The following is a 20,887-nucleotide window of genomic DNA, read 5'->3' as shown; positions in this document are numbered from 1 at the left end:
ATATATGTTCAGTTGGCAATGAAATATTGCCAGCAGCTTCAGAAAAGCACAAAGAAGCTGCATAAACCATTCCAAACACCTGAAATTGTGTGGAATATCAGTAAGACTTCCAGATATAGTACACATATACATAATACTAATAAAATTACCTCTTAAAATGTGCAACTATATTTTTGAAATATTTGGTGTAGTTGGTGATCTTTAGCTTCCCCCCCCCCCCCCCTCTTTGCTTGAATTTTTTTAAACATCAGATAATCAAGGAAGGGAGGACTGACTGGAGTACACACACTTTGGAAAAATTTTACTTCCTCATCATTTTAGCAAATCAAAAATGTTAGCATCTCTCCTTGTTTTAAAACAACCTCCTCTCTTTTCCCACTGGGTTGCATTTGATCTCTCTTCTGTAGAGTCTCATGATTACTGCATATATTTTCCTACCTGGCTCCTACTAAGCTTTCTTGCACCTCTCCATCTCATTTCAGATTCTTCTTAAAATTTGGAACAGCCTGTGCTCTTATCCATGTTCCTCCCCCACATCTGAGAATAAGAGATCTCTTCTCTTCAGAAGACTCCTCCCAAGGAGCTATACTTCAGTTCATTTGGGGCCCCAGTTCAAAGCCTGGTATTTCTTCTATGGCTGTTAGAACTGAACTTCTTGTAATGTCATTCCTCTTTCCTATCACAACCGCTTGAATGCATCTCACTTTTTCCCATAAGAACTGAGGTTATCACCTCATTCCACAAAAACCTAATTTAACATTAACATACTATTATATGGTTTAACTCCACTCGTCTCCTTTTTTCTCCCTCAAAACTAAGAACACAATCAAGAACAAATGTTACTCACCTGTCAATGAACTGGTCCATTATCACAAGATCACCAGGCTGTATTTCCTCTCGTAATGAACCACAGGCAGTAGTCACCAATACATGCGAACAATTTTCTTCTTTTAATGCCCAGATATTGGCACGGTAATTGACATTTGACGGCATAATTGTATGATGCCTTCCATGTCTGCAAAGATACATGTTGCAAGAGAGTAAAATAAATCAGACAGAAATTGCCTTCCTTCTCCCAGATAAAGAGAATTCCAAGAAATGTAATTTCCCTAGCAACATTGGAAGTGGAACTGATCATTTCAGCTACTTCCAGTGTAGCTTGTTTTCCTAATTGTATTAAGGTTGTCTCAGTATTTGATTTAAGAAGTAGTGCTGTAGTTCTCTTTTTAAATGCAAAATTTTTAAGTTCAAGACTGCGATGAAAAGAATCTTGAAAATACAATCGAAATATACTCTAGCAGCTTCAAGAACACAAAAAGCAGTTTTCTCTGAATTTAATTCGGTTCCATAGACTCTGAAAACCCAGGTGTAGCAAATTAAATCTTCCATACACTACAACAAATTTGATGTGTGTATATGTATATATATATATATTTGATGTAAGATGTATATACACCCCTATAAATTTTCTGCTTAGAAGTGGTTTGTATTTTCCCAGCCAGAAAAGAGCAGCACATCACAGGAAATTAAAAACAAAAAGAACACACTTTTTACATCTGTCACCTTCCCAAAGAAAACAGTAGAATCATCGCATTTTTCTCTTTGCTCTTAAAATAATCTGACAGCTTTCATGAATTAGAAGAGTGACTTCACACTGTTGCAGTACGTTTTTTCACCAAGAGAGGAAATATTTAGTCTTAGGAGCACAAGCTTTCACGTTATCTCTGTCATTGCTACAGAGGTATATCACTCACATAATGATTAAACACATCGGAAAATTATTTTCAGCCATGTAAGAGGCAAGGAGGAACTTAATTTCCCAATTGATTCTTTCACAGAGACCAAAAGGTCTTAAGAACTTGATCAACTGGGAACTGGGAGTTGCATACAACATGACCAAGCACTGTCAGGCAGGATTCCCATGTTGTCATTAGCATTTCTGACAAGCTACTAGGCATGTAGATTTATTGTTTCATGTTGCAGTTTTGTCATAATCCTCTTCTAGAATATACATGCCTTTCTTTTTTTAATCTGGCAATCACGAGCAACTCTGTTATTTTTCCCAAAACACAAAGTGAAGTTGCAGGTACCTTAGCCCCAAAAGTAAACTCACGGGGGTCGTATGTCAACGGTCATAAATCCCAGTGAGGATGTAAACCACAGCAGAGTTGTTCAGCCATCCGTAGCCCAAGGCCTACTTCAATACCACACAGCTATGAGACCTTGGCTTAGCATTTCATTTGAGAAAATGAGAAAAATGTTGTCCAGGTGTAATAAGATACATGAGCGAAGTCCATGCAAGATAAGAAAAGTAAAACCACAGACAGAAGTGTAGTTGCAAAGATGGCAGCAGTCAGCAGCTTAATGGAAAAATACTGGCATGAAAAGAATCGGGGCCCTGAGTGCACCACTGGCTGGTAATTGCCCTGGCCAGCCTCACCCTGGACTTCCACCCAAACACCCAGTGCCTGTGAGCCTAGGTGCTCCCGCCTCCAAGCTCCAGCCCCAGCCTTCACTCCTGGCCTGAGCTATGTCACAGGTGTGCCTGTCCCCAGCCCTGTCTCCTGGATGGCTTTCAGACCTATGCTGTAGTTTGCCACCAGACCTGTCTTCTGGAGAGACTTTGGACACGCGCTGCAGCCTTGTCTCCAGCCTCATCTCTGGCCCCCTCTCCTACTGCTCCTGCCTGTACTCCCCAGATGATTACTGGACTTGATTCATCACCTTGAGTTGTCTGGACCTGCTGATGGGCCCTCTGATCAGCACCTGGCTCTGCCCATGGTGTTCGGATGCTGAGAAGCATTAGTATTCTTATGTTTAATCTAGTAGCACATTGGTCCTAAATATCCAGTTACGTTAGTGTGAAATTTCCATGCACTCACCTGTAGATCCTGCTTCCAGAGTCTCTTCCAAGTATGCTAAGAGCTGTCTGAATAAAAACAGCCCCAGGAGGAAGAACTACATGGAATGCAGCCTCCTAAGCAATAACGGTAACAGCCAGAGGACTCACTAATCAAAGGGAACGATTTGGGAAAGTCTGCAGTGGTACCAGAGATACAGTTCATCTGGAAATGAACAATTTCTCAGTTTCACAAAGGAAATTTGCAAACACAGGGAGCAGACAGATTACTGAGGTTATCACGCACAACCTACCTACCACCAGAGCAGGCAACCCTGCAGGCTGCCGATCTTCCTAGGGCAGCACCCCCCACTGTATTTCTCTTTCCTAATCTAGATGGTATCTTTAATACTCTCAGTCCCTGCAGCATCAAATTTGTTCAGGAAAAAACACAGACTTCTGCTGGACTTTGCTGGCAACGACACAGAGCAAGATGAAGTCAGAGTAAAAATTCAGTTCACCTAATGTAAACAGAAAAAACTTTTGCGAAAACTTTAAGGCATGTAATATAAAACCCCTTAAAATGCTCATTTACCTTGCCAACAGCACACAGTCCACATTTTTTATCTTTCCCAATATCAAAGCATCCGATGGCTGCAAAACAAGCAAATAAGAATGAGTTACAGCCTGACAATCGCATTAGAAGCCTTAACTGCTACTTAGAAATAAGCAGGATAGTTATGAAAGGAAATACTGGTTATCACTGCAGTCTCACATTTTCTTCAGCTCACAATAAGCTTGTAATTTGATATGACAGATAAGTAAAACAGTCTGGAACAGGAAGATCAAACTTGACACCAGAAGGATGATCACAATTTTTCTGTATTCATACTAACATTAATATTGCAACTCCTTACTTTAGGGTTTGGAAGAGTAATACTTTCAAATACTTTGAAACAGTACTTCAAACAGTGCTACACAAACATGAAAAAAAGAAGCATGTACATGTTGCCTTTAAATTGGTTAGCATGTCTCACTCTCTCCTGTAAGCTTTGGCCGCTTTTTTGCTAAACAGGTGCTATTCCCTACTAAAAGCCCCCTCCCAACAGAAATCACATTTAATCTGTCCCTTTCCGTACCACTCCCTATTCTCTTCTCTGTCCCCTTTCTACCATTGCCCCCAGCTCACACTCATGTTCTAGACTCCACTAACTCACCCTTCACTCCCTCTCCAGCTTCCTGATAAACTCCCTCTTTCCTGCTGCTGGGAGTCCTGCTTTTGGGAAGCGAATTGCGGTATGACAGAGAACTTTTGGTACATTAGCAGCAGAAGCAGTGCTGTATTTGGTCAGCCCAGGCACCGGGAGACAGCATGCGCTCTCCTCTCACAGCTATATCATGAGAATTCCTCCCGACTAACCAACCAGCCAGGTAGCTGAAGCATTTTGGTTTTAGCTGCACAGCTGGGACACATGCCCTGCCTTGGTCACACTGCCCCCCATGCGGGGCAGCTACCAAGTCATCAACCACCACAACAAATTAACTGCTCTGGGGGCTGTGTTCTGCTCGCGGGCTATATGCATCAGGTATCTGAAACACACAATGCTTCTAGCTTATCTTTTCGTTAAAAAATGTAATGCCTCTGTTTAATTAGATACTAAACTGCACTTGTACGGAACAGTGGTGCAGCTGGATGTGCTACTTCTCCTGCCCAATTCAGAACTGCATGCATTTCACTCTTTTTATTGCAGTGTAGTAGAAACTGTAAATAAGCTGGTAGCCACTCTGGCAATCTCTCCTTCCATGCCCTGGGATTTAAAGCTGAAATAGCTATTAACAAAATTACAATTTACTTACTAATCACAAGTTTGCAAGTGTCTGGAAGGACTCATACATTTGCATTTATAAGTGTTCTGCTGCCTGCTACCTGATATAATTTTATTTGTATTTTAATGCTAGCTGCACTATTTCAATTATCATTTAGCTGTTAATTCTACTACACACATGAAAATTTGCAGAGATCTAGAATAAAGTAATAGGTGAGTCCCACATAGCTGCATTTTAGAGATACTAATTTCTAATAAAAACAACACTTTCTATTCCCTATTGCACAGCTCTTTTTGTCATTTTGAATGTGAAATCTCTTCAAAGCACCATAATTTAGTGAATCACCTAGATTCAAATTCTGCCAGACAGATTTACCACTTTTTTTTTAATAAAGGGAATGGTCCAGAATAATTATTTTTAGAACTGTAGTGTATTCTGCCTTCTTTTTAGAAGTCCCCATTTAATACTAACCTATTGACATTTAAATGCTTAATCTATTTACCTTACTTTACACATACTCTTCTGAACCAGACATGGCTTAAAAAGTGAAACTTCACACAGGGTGAAAACCTTGCTGTCTAGCTGCCAAGGCATTTTGATGTTGCAACATTCCATAACAGCGACAGTTCACAATAGTACGCATTTGGAGTTTTGTTTTTTGTGTTTGTTTTGTTTAGAGAGCACACATGCAACTTAGCTTACAGCAGGATACAATACTCTTAAAAACTAAAGAGGACTTTAGCCAAAATTCCTTGCCTCCTACCAAAATGAAAAGCAAAGATCAGTAAGTTGAAGACTGGATCCTTTGCTTTACAAGTGACTGATTCAAGTTTATTGCAAGAGATAGATTCAAGTTCATATCAATTTCCAGAAGATTTGGGGTAGAAAGGTGCAATTTAACTGCTATTTGATATTAATCCCCACCACAGACCTTCACTGCATTCTGGCATACACTGCTGACGCAGCAAGAATGCAACAGCTTTGAAATCCAACAGGCTTCAAAATCTAGTTGCAGCAGCCAGGGCTTCCTTCCCTATCTGCTGCCACCCTAGTCACTTCAAAAGGCTTCAGGGTGGCCGTGTAACAGGACTGGTTATCATCTTTATACAGATTTCCACAGAACACATTCAGGGCATCTTCCAGGTGACTGCCTGAAAACCCTTCTTGCACGACTGCTAGAAACAAGGCAGAGGAAAAGAAAGATTTGGAACAAAGAATGCCCTGCTAAATGATGAACTGACAGTTTAAGAAAAGAATTTGCAGATACTGCATCATGGGTCATTAAAAGAGAGGAAATAAGGATAAATCAGCATGTGTAAAGTTACAAGGAAGTGAAAGATACACAAATTTCAAACTATGTGTTAACCATGTAACAGAGCTAGTGTATGCTTCCGTTCCACTCTCTTTCTCCCACAAGTTCTTCCCAGTGCTGTACCTCTCTACTATTATCTCGGTTGTAGTCAGGAGCTTTGAAATGCTGATAAAATAACAAAAACTTCCAATAGAACAATCTGAATTTAAAGCTGTAATACAGTATTTTTGAAGCAGGATTTAATAAAAGTCCCAATAAAAAGTTCTCAAACATTAATAACTCATATACATATTTAACTACTTCCCCCTTCGACAAAATCCAAGTCAGATATATATTACTCAGTGTTGCAAAACAGAAAAGGAAGCAAGGAACCCTGGGCAGTTAACCCTAAATTATGACAGTAACAAACAATTGAAATAAATCCCCTTTGTCTGCAACATAAATATGCATAAAGTATTGTTCATGTGGTGCTTGCAGAATTCATTTTTTCCTTGGTCTCACCTCAGAAGCAAGCTGGAACAGAAAATAGAATGAACAAGCCAAATAAAAATCTAAGGAAAACTTGAGATGGAGAAGTATCTCATAGGTTCCCCACGGCTTCATTTAACCTGTGATCTAGTTTAGGAACCAAATGATGTACATTGCTTTGGGGAGGCAGAAAAAAAGCTTAAGAGTTATGTCACATGGTCTGATTTTCCTGATGCAAGCATACAAAGCTCATTTGCAGGGTGGAACCCCCCACCCCCACCTCCCCGCTTTGCTTGCCAGATACACCTAGAACCAAAAAAGAGGGAAGCACCTAAAATAATTTTCTAGAACAGGAAGATATTTTGCTGATTTGGGGAAAGGTGATTCAGAATCAAGTTCTGTCATCCAGAAAGTAAAACAATCTAACTGAAAGTATATTCTGAACAAAGCTTTATTAGTAGTTTCAAAACTCAATGATGAAGATAAATGCTATTGTGAGCAATTTTCTTATCCTACAAGAGAACAATATTTTCCATATCTGGAGACAGAATGCCAAAAGGTTTTAGGGTATTTTCCATAGAATACCAAATTCTTGATGCAATGAAAATGGTGGAAGCAGACAAGGGAGAAAAGGCGGCTAGAGTATTAACAGCTTTAAGCATATTTATTTTTTAAAAAACTAATGTACTGCGTTTTCACTAGTATTACTAATGTAACTTGAAAGATCATGGGAGGACCAATGCCCATATAGAGAACTGTAAAAATTCTCATATTAGTTTCCTTTAAACTTTTCCATATTTCACCTGAAAAGAATATCCCCACATTCCCTAATGATGTGAATTTTGTTACTGAATGATTCTTACAATTTGAGAAGGCCAAAGCAGAAGACGATTCAAGGACTCTATATGAACAAAACGTAAGCTATTATTCTGCTTCTAAAAGTAAAGAAACACCATTAAAGAAACGTCTATTTTGCTGTTGTCAAATGTCAAAGGTGCCAAGGAATGTCATCGCCAGAAAGGTTTTCAGTTAAAAGCCTTTTGGCTATGCCCTTGCCAAGAAACTTAAGAGTTAAAAATCAAAATTTAAGAAAAATAGAATTGTACATTTTGCATTTGTACAGGATAGAATGAAATGGGCATACTTTTTTTTCACTATACCTTGCATTTTTCTTTTGGCATTCAGATATTAATTTTCATTCTTCCTAGTTTTGCTTGAACTAAATAGGCTTGATGTTGTATCTCTAATTTTCTCAGCAATTAAAAGACCACAAAGTTCTGAACAGTTTACTTAGATTAAGTCCTTAGTTCTTAAAATTGCAGGCAGATTCTCTCTCCACTGATGTCATAGCTCTACGAAAAAGCATGTTTACGGCAGAAAAATCCCAATTTGGTTTTATTTCAGCAACAATCAAGAACAAGACTGACTTCAGAAAAAAATACTAACATAAACCACAAACTTCTAAACTTTTCCAAGCACACTTAAAAGGAAGTTCTCAATTGCCCTTTCACATTCAGCAATAGATGCTTCTCTCATCTCTGTTGTTCTAAAATGAGCAAGGCAGGCTGTGTAACACCTCCTTCCTGAACGCTAAATACTCTCAGCAGCAACATAAGCAAACATTGATCCACCTAATGATACCAATTAAATTTATGAGGTTTGTTTCTGCTTCAGACTGAAGTCCATCAACTTGACCCACTCAATGCACTTTATGCCATTGTAACTTGCAGTCTAAGCCCTGCACATCTTACACTAAAGCTGATCCACCAGTTGCTCCATGAGGATGAAAACTGCATTCAAACACTGAAGTTAATGTGATTCTATGCAGGAGTGAATCTACATGAAACAACCATCAGACCGATGGCCCGAGTTCTTAGGAGTTCAGATCTACAGGCAGAAAGAAGAGATACAGGCCAGCAGGGGTAACTCAAAAAACAGGGAATGCAATGGCAACTGGTTTGGTTTAGCCAGTGAATTCTACTTCAGACCAATGCTGGCTACTGTCTGGAAAGCAGAATACACAAAATGAAGGAGGCAAGTTCCCTTCATTCTCTTGCAGTTTGTTAACAGATTTTGAAGGATGATGGGAAAGTAAAATGTATTTTTCTCATTATCTTTCTCCCCCCCTTAATCTTTATCTCCTTCCCCTTCTTGAATGGTGCGCACACAAACTCCGCTTGCTCTTTACACGCTTACATCCCCCTTAAGCTACTCTGAATGGAGGCATGGATTCAGATTTTCAATCACACACCACAACGCTGAGCTTTCTGGCAAGCTTCTACCCGTAAAATGGCTCCTGCTACCACATAGAATCACAGAATGGTTTGGGATGGAAGGGACCTTTAAAGGTCATCTAGTCACCCCCCCCCCCCCCCCCCACAATGGCCAGGGACATCTTCAACTAGCTCAGGTTGCTGAGAGCCCCATCCAGCCTAGCCTTGAATATTTCCAAGGACGGGGCATCTACCACCTCTCTGGGCAACCCATTCCAGTGTTCTACCACCCTCACCATGAAAAACATGCCAGATGCTTTGTTGTATGTATACCAGCTTACACTGGTAGATTTCATAAGGTGTAATTCCGATGGCAATTATAAAGCACCCGGACTTATGACATCACAGAATATCTGAGATCCAGTTCTGCTGTGAACTTCCTGTGTCAACTAGAACCTCTCTCCCCCTTGATTTCCTGCCTATAAAACTCTCTCTCATCATTCGTCTTGCCTGTTCCTACTATAAATGCTTTGGGGCAGGAACTGACCTTTATAACACACTTGGCACTGTGTATAGAGCAACACTCCTAGCCTCCACTCCCCTCTGCTGAGGAAGGGGGCTGAAGCAATGTGAAGGACAGATAGTCAAGAATACCTGCGCCACAAAACAGTCTCAGAGCTTCATTTTCAAATCAGTTTCAAATTACGTGGTTATAAGCATGACTGTAAGGAGAGAATTGGTATGTAAAGCATAATTCAGTGGTTACAGGGAAAATGGTGGCCCACATACCTCAAAGGGCAGTTTTCTGCAATTCAGAAAGGTTCCTGGAGCAATCTGACATTTATGCCTTCATTTTATGCATTCATTTAACAGTCTGAAAATTCTTAAAGCATCCAAACATCTTTAAAAACAGCAAAAAGCCTCAGTAGTAGTAGTAGTAGTAATAATAGTAGTAGTAGTAGTAATAATAATAATAATAATAATAATAATAATAATAATAATAATAATAATAATTATTTATACAGACCTTGCCATAAGGAGTATCAACATATTTTTCTGTTCTTCCTTCTAAGATATCGGGATCATCTAGGCCAGTTCCACCAATAATTCCGATCTTACAAAGAAAAGTACATATTAGTCTTCTTGAGATTACACTCCATTTAACAGCATGTCTGAAAAACTAACTAGGCAGCTACAAAATGTATTTTCTGCTTGAGATGGGGCTAGACTACAGCACAGTTTCCCAAACAGGAAATTTCAAATGGCTGATTTTAAACAATTGTACTTATCTTGCCAATTTCTTACACTATGATTCTCCTTTTTAAAGATACCAAATTTAAAAATCTATGGAAAATGCACAAAGATGTGCCAATTCACCATTTATTCCCAACACAACAATGAAGGGTGGTATTTGGGAATGCCTCTAATGAGTGAGAGATACCTGTATAATGCATATTATAACAAAGGCTTGTTTACATGGGGAAAAACGGTCCTATACATAACTGCCATACCTAATACCAGGCATTACTATATAGTATTATACATACAAAATAATGAAAACCTTTATTCAAAAATTACAGAATCATAGAATCGTTTAGGTTGGAAAAGACCTTTAGGATCATCAAGTCCAACCATTAACCTAGCACTGCCAAGTCCACCACTAAACCATGTCCCTAAAATTAGAAAGTCTTTGTGTTGACTTACCAAGATCTAAGAACTTCCTTGTTTCTGTAAATAGTCTCTGTACAGCTTCTGAAAAGGGGGACAGCTCAATACCATCTTCACAAGTGAAATAAAAAGAATCTGCTGACAATTTCACCTGCTGTGAGCACTGCTGGGTTTCTTCACACATTTACATTAGGTTGTCTGGTACCTAAGAAGGTGTAAGTTCTCATTCAAACTTTGCCTGTAGCTGGGTCACAAATTCTCTCCTGTGTAGATGCGCTGGTGTCGGGTTTTATTCAACTCACCACCTTTCCCTAAGTAGAAACTTAACAGACTCTTCCTCCTCCTACTTTTTTTATGAAGTCTTTCCAAATTTTGTGAAATTGACTAACAGTTTCAAAGCATAATGGAAAGGGAAAAGAGAGGGGAAAGCAAAGGGCCACTTAAATAAAATAAATTGTATTTCCTCAGGAAATCAGGCTAGAAGTCCTGTGCTGTGTTTTGATACAAGTTATAGTGAAGAAGCATGAAGTGACTCACAATTACTACCTATCTGTCATACTTCAGTAATCACCGATTTCTTGTTCTTGCTCATTGCTCATCTGCTCTAGTTCTTTTGTAAAAAAGGGGAAACAAAAAAAAGGTAATTTGAAACATATATTCTCACTGAGACTAAACTCACCTGTGATTTCATACTCCAGCTAAAGAAAAACACATCTGAATTTTCTTGTTTCTAGTTCATCATTGGAAAATATCTTGTTTTGGTCTTTCTAGGGATAATTCCATTTTCAATCAAGTCAAGTTTTCTCTTGAGTTCAGAACACTTCTAGCTCTTTGGATGGAATGAGTACTGTCAGGGCCTTCACAACCTCAAGCTTAGTAATGTTTTTTAAAAATAATGTCACCATTTATCACACACAGAGAAAATGCTACTGCTTTTCTTTTTTCTCCAATGTAACCAGTCGTTGCAAAGTCTGTCTCACTTTTAAGTTGAAGAAGTCGCATCATGCTTATCGCGGAAAAAAAAATTTGGAACCATTCTGGCATGACTTATTACTCCCACCATTTTTTATCATTTTTAAAGACATTTAAAAATAATTACATTTCTCAAGTAAAACCTCCAGACTTCAATGTACAACACCCCCCTTCCAAAACACACACCCAACTGTCTCTTACTATACCTTTTTCTTAACTTCCACATTCATAGAGACCTCATTTGTTAAACCACTATTTTAGCTGGCTCATCAAGCATTTTGTTTTAACAAGCAGAGGCGCTGTGGCCTTCGTGACACATCAAATACTTCTCTGAGAAAGGTCTTCACGCCAGATGGTGTAAATGCTGATACGCTGAAGTAGTTTTAACAGCTCTCCTATTTCCTTTTGCTACCCCCCTGTGGAGCACGAAGAGTAGTGCAAAGGAAAATACCTGTAAAACCCCACAAACTCCAACCCTGAATATACTCAAGCATTAGGGAAGACTTAGATCACTGTTTGCAGTGGTATTGATGGGTCTGTTCCCCATGTTACTCATGTTCCTTATTTATCACAAACATTCAGATTGTTAGACTGCTCATGAAGATCCTGAAAACTATATAAATTTTAGGATGAACAATTTTTGTCTTAAGAATCATGTAAGAAGTATGCAACAGGAGCAATCATAAAACTCAAAATCAACACAAGACCACCTTTAGCATTGTTCATGCATGCGTTCAGTAAACATGAAAGATTACTACATTAGCAGAAGCCAGGATCAAAATGGTGACTTTTTTCTTTTCTTAAATCTAGAAAAAAAAAAATGCTTCCTTCAGTAACTTAACTAGTTTCAGTTTGCTATAATGCTTGTTTTATTAGTGCCCTATAACCTAAGATTGAGAATATTCAAATGGGAATGCTTATCTGCCTGAATTTTTGTCTGGCAAAGTCAAAGTTGTTGAGGAAAACAGTGCAATGCTGGAGACAGCTAGCTACAGCTACATGATATAAAAGTTATTTTGGAACTGTGATGGTTTAAGGTCCTCATGAACACACAGATCCAGCACTGTAACAGACCATGCCTGTACCAGAAAGCACTGCACCTGATCTGTGGCAGCACAGAACTTGGTCTATTCACGGCAGCATAGGCCTGGTGAGGTTGCTTTCAGATTTGCTGCACAGTTCAGTCCCAGAGCAGGCTTTTATACCAACGGCCATGCTGTCAGAAATGGCAGCAGTGCAACAAGCTGGCAAAACATTCACAGCTCCCAGGGTTGAGAACCCACAGCAAGAAGAAGAGGTGGACTACCTTGAATTTGCTTTTGCCTTCTTCCTCCCTGCAGAACATCTCAGCAGCAGTTTGGTCATCTTTCAAGCCACCCTAGGCAACACTGGCTAGAGAAATGCTGGGCTTACTGTAATTCACAGGAGAGCTACTACAGTGGAAGGAAAGTTAAGCCAGCAGAGATTTGTTGAAGCAGCTGCTTCTCCAACCATGTAATGCCAACTTGGAGCTGGCAGCTCCAATCCTAAAATTAATTTTACCTCCTGCAAGAGAATTATTTTTCCTCCACTTTACATAATCTGCAGGAAAATTAGCTGTGTCTGGGGGCTAGAGACCCCAAAATGTGATTCTGTATTAAATTCTGCTTTACAGACCTTCTAGTGAACTATCAACAGGAATGCAGCTGCTCTAGGCCCAGTAGGCAGACACCCTGCCAAGGGAGTTGAGGTCTATTTTCACCTAGCAGCCCAGGCACTGAAGGCAAAGAATGGCTCAGAGGAGTTGACTCAGGGAGAAAAGTCTCACCTTTCCTCAAAAGGCAGAGACAGTCACCTCTAGGAGTGAGCCTCAAGAATGGAAAGATGCAACCGTATCCTCAATTCCAGACTTTGCATCGTACAAAGGGACATGAAGCAGATAACCCATAAAAATGAATGGAGGCTGCAACTAAGATTATCTAGATTTAAATCTAAAATAAAATGGCATTGCAATGGAATGAAATGTGAAGTATTTTACTATGGTATAGTCCATCTCAAACATTGGGATGAAGAGCAACAAAAGTGAAACCTAAGAAACTACACAATCAAAAGCATTTCTCTGAGTCCAAATAATGATCACACTTAAGCATATGCCTTTCTTAACCTGCTGCTGGGTGAAATTCCTCGAAGAGGTTCAAGCACAAGACACAGAAGTATCAGTGCAGTAACAGCCTACACTTGTCCATCTGAGGGTCTTAAGCACTAGCACATGTTAAGCGTTGGCACGATCAGCTATGAGTCTTTGTGACAACTAACAACCAACAAATACATATCTGCGTTCCTCTCGTCTGTCTTGGGGATAATGAGAAGAGAATGGCATTAAAAAGACTTTTCACTTAAAAGATGAACAGCAAGCTGTATACAATTTACAGTTAAGAGAATAAACCTGTCTCTGTAAAATAAAGGCAGCTTATAACCAATTTCTACACACCAAAACAACTGGGAGAGCTACTTCACCTCAGAAAACTAACTCATGTTTTGGTCAAAACAGAAACCCAGAGTTTCAGCCTAACTGGCCTGCTCACCCCTGACGCGCGCCGCCACCCTTGGGAGCCATTTTTGAAACTCAGGGGCCGGACAAGCCGGAGGCGAACGTCCTGTCCTGGCTCGCTTCTGCCGCGGCTTCCCCCTGCCATATGGCAAACCCCGACACACCGCAGCCGGGTCAGAAACCCTCAGCACCGGAGGCCTCCCGCTTTCTTTGAAAAAAACCCAAAACAAACAAAAAAATCGCCTCTTCCGGGACGGCCGCGGGAGAGCCAGCGGGGAGGGCCGGGGCCCCCGCCGGGGCACGGCCGGCAGACGCGGGCAGGGCCGCCGCCTGGGGCAGCGCCGTGAGGGGGCTGGCGGCCCCCGGCGGAGAGACCCCAGGCGGGGGAGGCAGCGGCCTGGGCGGCGGTGGCGGGGACGGACGGACGGACGGACACGCGGTCCCCCTCCCGCCTGGCACAGCCGAGGGCCGCCACGTTCCGGGCGGGCGGGCAGGCAGGGAGCCAGAGGAGGAGGGCCATGTGCTCGGCAGCGCCAGGAGGACAGCGGCCTGGCCCGCCCGCTCCCGCTCCCACTCCCACTCCCACTCATCACGCCAGCCCGGGAAAGGGGGAGGCGACGGGCGGGGACGGGCGGTGGGCGCCGCCTTCCTCCTTGCCAACCCGTGGCGGCGTGGATCCGCGCTTACCTTCACGGCCGCGGCGGCCATGTTAGCGAGAAGGGCGGGGGGGGGGGGGGCGGGGGGGAGCGCGCGCGGCGTGTGGCCCGGCCCCGCCCACCGGGCCGCCCGCCCTCGCCGCTCGCTAGGGGGCAGCGGCCGCCCGCGCTGAGGGGAGGCCGCCGGGGGCCGGGCGCCGGGCGGGCACCCCCGGCCCGAGGAGAGGCGGGGGAGGCCCCGCGCCCCGCGGCGCGGCAGGTTGGTGCCTGCGGCCCGAGTGGGAGAGGCCGGGGGCGCCCGAGGCCTCCGGTGCCCCGGGCCCGAGGGAGCGGTCTGCGGGTGTGAGCTCGGTGCTAGCTAGTCGCACGGCTGGAATTCCTCAGGAAACGATGGGGAACAGCCGATGCGGACCAGCTCCTCGGAGTAAGATGGGGTTTCTCGTGATTTTGTGTCACGGTATACGACATAACTGCTTTGTTTTTTCCCCTTTTTCCCCAGGATGCCTCCTTTCCAGAAGTGGATATTGCCATCCCATTATTTCCGAGTATTTCTATTAATAATGCCGTTCCTACACTTCACCAGTGGCCTCATCAGAACGTCTCCGCTGTGCTTGTGAAACATCGCTATCATCTGGTCTGTAAGCCCCGAAATGTTGTTACGTCCTTGAAACGTGTCCTCAGTGAAGGCTTTAATACTTTTTTAAAAGCTTTCATCCTGGAAATACTTTTATAAAGTCAATGGGAATGCTGCTACATACCTCTCGAAGTTGCAGCCAGGGTACCCGGCCTGCTTTCTTTTTGATACTTCTCATCTGCATGTTTACATGCGACTCTCCGGGAGTCTTCACTGACTGCTTGTAAAGAGAGTAGTGCTGCAGGTGGTGGTATGTAAATACTTTTCTAAGTTACGCTGCAGTTCCAGAAAACAGTATTCCACAAATGTTGTTGTATAATAGAAATAATTTACCTACTTAAATGCATAAGGATGTGCTAAAAATGCTAAGCATTGGGTCAGTCTCTCTGAAAATTAACCTTCAGATGGTTCATATTTCAGCCGGACCACATACGATATTCCTGGAGACACTGTGATTTATTTGACTTCCCCCCCAAATTCCTCAATTTGTCAACAGATGGTGGAACTAAACAGTGCCACAAAATCCCTGGAGCATCCTATAAAACAGTGACGTGAAGCGAGAAGTTCTGATTTGTCCTGGATTGCCAGAAATGACAAACGAGACCAAAATTCCAGCTCTAACCTAGGTGAAAATTCCTAGTTTATGGTATTTGTAACTAAGTGGAAGAGTTTTGTTTTCAGTTAAAAAACAATTCATTTAGAGGTTTCATATGGTTTTAATTAAGGGTGGTCTTTTCAACATCGAAAAACAATTCTGAGAACAAACTGGGGCATGTTTTGGCAAAAAAAAGGAGTTGTATTTTCTTTCTGAAATACACATCTATAGAAAGTACATATATTTAGCTCACCAAGCTAAATATAGCTTTAACTGATATGAAAAGATAAGTGCTGTATCATTATATATTAATAATTACCATTTTCCTATTTGTGGTATTTTTCTTGTTGCCACAAGTGCACACATTTAAGCAGAACATTTGTTTTACCATAACATGATCTTACATTTTGAGAAACATCAATAGTTTTGATATATTTTTGTATTTTATTACTATCAATAGATATAAATATCAAATGCAGAGCTTTCAAAAATAGCCAGTATCTTGTTAATTGGAAATACTTATTTTTAAAAGTGTCATAGATTTTCTTTAAAGCAACTTTATCTATCGGAGAGACCTCAGCCATCCAGACATGCCATTCTCGCGTGCCACTTACTGCTACCTGTCTGTTAAAAAATGTCACATATCTGCTAGTAAATGCAGGCTCAGATTCATCACTGAACATAGGTCCTACATTTTATTGCAGCTGAGAAATCTGCTGTGATCTGTGAGGCAGTTCGTTGTATGCCAGAAAAAGTATATTCCTGATAACTTAAGGCAGTAGCAGCTAGTGCTGAACTTGGGTTTCAGCTGGAATTTGCTCTCTGTGCAGCTTTAAACACTTCATTGTCTTGTCTTCAGTGTATGTTAGAGATCTTCATACATAGCTGGGATGTTTGTCACAGAGGCTGAAGACTTCTTACTGCAGTTCAAAATGTGAGACTATACTGATGAGAAATGGACTTGGGAAAATCATAGTTTAATAAAGGGAGAAAGAAGGACACAGGTGAAGTTACATGTTAACTTTGTCTGCGCTGCAGTATAGCCATAATACCATACTAAGAATGAAATTCACCCTGTTTTTCTCATTCTAGGTTGCCCTTTCTGTTGAAGGTATATGTTCTGCTTTCAGTGCACAGAATCTTTTAGTGAATAATTTTTGGCAATTCCTTCTGTTTAATTCTACTACAATTTTCCTCCATCGAATTGCTTATGAAAAGCTGTCAGTTGTGTTGCAGTATTCATCTTTAACTACAGCTATGTGCAATCCGTTTGCTTTTCTGGTTTGTTTGTTTTTTTTTTTTTTTTTCCTCTTTTTGAATCTGAGAGCTCACTTTATTTAAATAATGTGAAAATATTCACTGTTTGAACTCTCAGGGAACCTAAGTTAAAAGAGTCCTTTCTTACTCCTGTGTACAACTTGTGCTAGCTGTTTCTGCACAGGCTGTTCCCAGGGGACTTTGATACTGTAGCTGTCCAGAGAGGTACCAGCTTTCCAGCTCCATGCTTATGGACTCTCTGTACTATATGTATTTTGTAGGAGTATTACCCTATATAGAGCTCTATATATAGCCAGGGTAAATCTGAACACAGAACAGCAAGCAGAAGAGCCTGCTCATGGTGAATTGTTAATGACATACTTAAAGAAATGTTGAGCTGGAAGCTCAAAAGAAGCTTCATTAGATGGGGTTTTTGAAGATGTCTAGTCTGAGCCACTGTTTTGGCACGTTCCAGACAGTGGGTGGACAGCTTATAGGCAGAATCAGAAAAAGGAGCTGAAAAACTGTGTTCTTGCAGACAAGCTAAGTACCTTTTCAAATTTAATACCATGCTAATTTCAATTTAGCAGTTAACTAATAAGGAAAACCTGTATCAACATAAAATTTTGCACTTCTTCAAGTGAGCTCGCTATATATCAACAGCTGGTGAATCCCCATTACTTACACTGGCTTATAACCTAGGTTGAGCCATACATGCATTTAAGCCTTCAAAATGATTTAACTGTTCAATAACAGGTAAGAAATAGTGCTTGGCGAAATACATGTTTTTAGATGCTTTCATTTCTATAGACAATATGCTTTTGGTAACTCGGTTTTGAATAGCTTAAAATTAAAAGCCTGTTACAGGACTGAGAGATGGAATCCAGTTCCGTGACTGCTCATCAGTAAACTGTAATCCAGAAATTCTTAACGCACCATTTATCATCCTGAGTAGTCAGCTTTTACAGCAGCCATTTGAAATTGGAAGCAGGTAATCAAACACCACTGCACTGAAAACACCACCATAATATTCAGGAAAACATCGTGAACATGGATGTTCAGGATGAACATACGCTATTAAAAAGACATCTGTTACAGGATTACTAGAGAGGTTGCAATTTCAGTTCACAATTCCGTTCATGACATTACAGAAAACCCTGACATAAAATGATAGCTTTGTATTTTCCCCGAGGGTGCACTTTGTACTTTATATTCTAAATGATGGAATGTAAATCCATTTATCTGAATGAAAATGAGTCATTTAGTGGAGTTTCATGTCACTTTTTCAAAAATAAATGCACAATGACAATGGAGTCTCTTTGCTTTGATTTCTCAGTATTTCAGGTGGTTCTGTCTCATGGGCAGTGTTTCCTTGTCTTAACTTAAAATAATGCGTAAGAATGAAGTCTCACTTATACCTTACACTGCCCCCAAAATGCAAAAGACCTTTAGATGAAAATAGGTAATTTATGCACCAGATTAAGGCCCTTCAAACTTAAATGTAAAGTGTCATTTTTCATGCCGGGAGAGAATCATGGTGAAAGTCCACATGTAGTCAATACCTGAAAACACTGTCCTCCTTAGAAGTACTGGTGGGAAGGTCTGACAATTTAAGGTCCCCACAACTATGTAACAGTTTTGGCTGTATGCTGGGCAGGGTTGTGAAATCTTGGCCAAATGAACTGAAACATCCTTCTTTGTGTAAGAAGCACTTTAATTACACAAATAGTATATTATTTAGTTAAATATAGAAAACGGTCTATGTATAAGAAGATAATTCTTCACAGTGCAAACCAAGGTGGGGAGGAGAGGATCTAATGTTGTGGGCAGATAATTGGGACATAGTGACCCTTGAGTTTTAATTCCTCTTCTGACATCAAATACTTTTGTGCATTTAAGTAATTTAAACTCTGTCCCTCCTGTAAAGTCATAATCATGATGATAATCAACCTTAACTACATTAAAGGGGTGTTCAGATTAGGTAGAGTGTATTTGTGAAAATGCTTTGAAGATGAAAAGCACTGTATCAAGGTAAAAGGTCTTACTACTTTTTTATTACAACAAAAGTTGCTGTAAAGAAATAACAGTGCTGTGTACACATAGCTGAGCTTTGAATTGCTTTTGCTAATGTTACTTCAAAGAAAAAAACATTTGCATTGAAGAGAGGGGAAAATAAAGGCTCAGTCAAGTCAAGTTTACCTTCTGCATTCATTCATGCATATCTCCGTGTCAAGAGTTCCCATTATGCTGTACTGCTTGTATGCTTTGTTGTTTCTGTCCTACAAATTCACAAAATTTTGTTTCAGTATTGCACACATGTTAAAAGAACACCCTCTGTGTCCTTCCATATCAGCCAAGACTTGACCCAAAGAGGAAGCCCATATTTACCATAGGCTCTTACTATGAAACTACCTTTCTCTTGCACATTCCATGTAAATTTTATGTTTTCTCTTGTATACTAGGAAAGATTTGTTGGGACCCTGTCCCCAAAGTAATAATTTAAGATTTCAACTGACTTCAAAGAAAAATTAATGTCTGTGTTTGGTGTCAGGACAAATAATTTTTAAGCATAAATAAACTTCGAGGCTACTGTATGGAAGTATCCAAGCATCATGTTCAGGAATATTGGAAAACCTAAGTTTTCAGCTCTTTATTACGATCCAATACCTAGGGTTTATTGTTTCTACATCTCTCTTGTGGAGCAGAAAGGTCTGTCACCTCTCAAAAGCATGCCAGCAAAAGGCTAACTGAGGAAGTTCAAGCAACTTTTATCAATAGCTGAAGATGCCTGTCTTTACATTCACTCTGCTATGGGACTGTAACACTTCACATTTGTCCATCCGTTTGCAAAATGAACAGTTGGCTTTTCCCTAATTTGCAACAAGTGGAAGTATCTTCAAGGGACCGTTTTAGCAACACAGAAGCACCAGAAAATCCCTTCCCTAGCATGATTTTTTCTCAAGGAGGAGCCATCAAGAAGCTGACCTCATCATCTTCAAAGCTGTCATGTGCTCCTTGAGCACTAAATAACCTTAATGAGGTGAAGGTTGCACAGTCCACAGACAGAGCAACTCTGCCAGTTGCAGGTGAAAGGAGGAGAACTTTTCAGCTTACAGGTAATTTACTAATGTAGTATTTTGGAAAGCTTCCATGTGAAGAAATGCACAGTGTATGAGATCAGGTATATAAAATCTACTACAAGATAAGATAGTCAGGTCCAGAACCTTGACATTTGACATTACTGACACAAGTTACTTCAGAAAATAAAATCCACGCTGCAATTAAGCAGTCATACTTTTCTTCCCAATTGTAGCGTATGGCCTCAAAGTCCCCATTATCTTCAACGATGCCACACAGAAAAGGGAACCCCAGATCATTTAGGAAATGATTACAGAAGATGAGCATTATTTCAATTAATAGCTGCACAGGTCTGCTAGAATTAGAGGTGTGTGCTTCTCCCTGATATCGCCCCCATACCAGTAAATTAGTTTTTGTGCATGAAGTACATGAGTGCATCCATATCACCTGTGTGCTATAAAGTGCTCTAAGTGCTTATAAAATTAATCTAGGTAGCTATAGTATGAGCTGCCTCCCCATGTGGCTCTGCTGGAACTGCTCATCCACCAAATACTTCTACTTTCAGCATTTTTTTAACATACGCATCAGCTTAGATCTACATCCATCACACAAATATTAAAAGGGGAAGAATGAAAAAGACTGGCATAAATTTTCCACTGGTTTATGTTGAGGTGTAGTTGTTCTAACCCAGCTGGATTTTGTTTACCCAGAACTCCACTTTGACTGCGTCTTGACTTCGGGTCCTTGGCTCTGCTCAGGCATCGCTTCTGCATGACTTTGATGACTAAAAGTTAGGTCCTGGTGATTGTAAACTGCACCCCAGGGGACTGGCCCGGGA

At 40.8% G+C, this 20,887-nt stretch overlaps 1 protein-coding gene across 6 annotated transcripts in view; it reads right to left on the bottom strand.

The window, feature by feature from the left end:
* MTAP (methylthioadenosine phosphorylase) overlaps positions 1-14,549 on the bottom strand; it is a 31,495-nt gene extending 16,946 nt beyond the window's left edge. For 3 of the 6 annotated variants that reach the window (XM_082336065.1, XM_082336066.1, XM_082336070.1), the window contains exons 1-4: positions 14,517-14,549; positions 9,687-9,773; positions 3,435-3,493; positions 848-1,015 (exon numbers count right to left, since the gene is read on the bottom strand). In XM_082336065.1, coding sequence (XP_082192191.1) covers positions 848-1,015; positions 3,435-3,493; positions 9,687-9,773; positions 14,517-14,537 — 335 coding nt within the window. In that variant the 5' untranslated portion in view covers positions 14,538-14,549. The other 3 variants (XM_082336068.1, XM_082336069.1, XM_082336067.1) reach the window with 3 other exon arrangements.
* Positions 14,550-20,887: the final 6,338 nt, after the last annotated feature.

Source organism: Platalea leucorodia (assembly GCF_965183815.1).
Source record: "Platalea leucorodia genome assembly, chromosome: Z".
NCBI lineage: Eukaryota > Metazoa > Chordata > Aves > Pelecaniformes > Threskiornithidae > Platalea > Platalea leucorodia.
The sequence above is the reverse complement of the archived record's forward strand: the minus strand, read 5'-3'. Positions and strand labels throughout refer to the sequence as shown.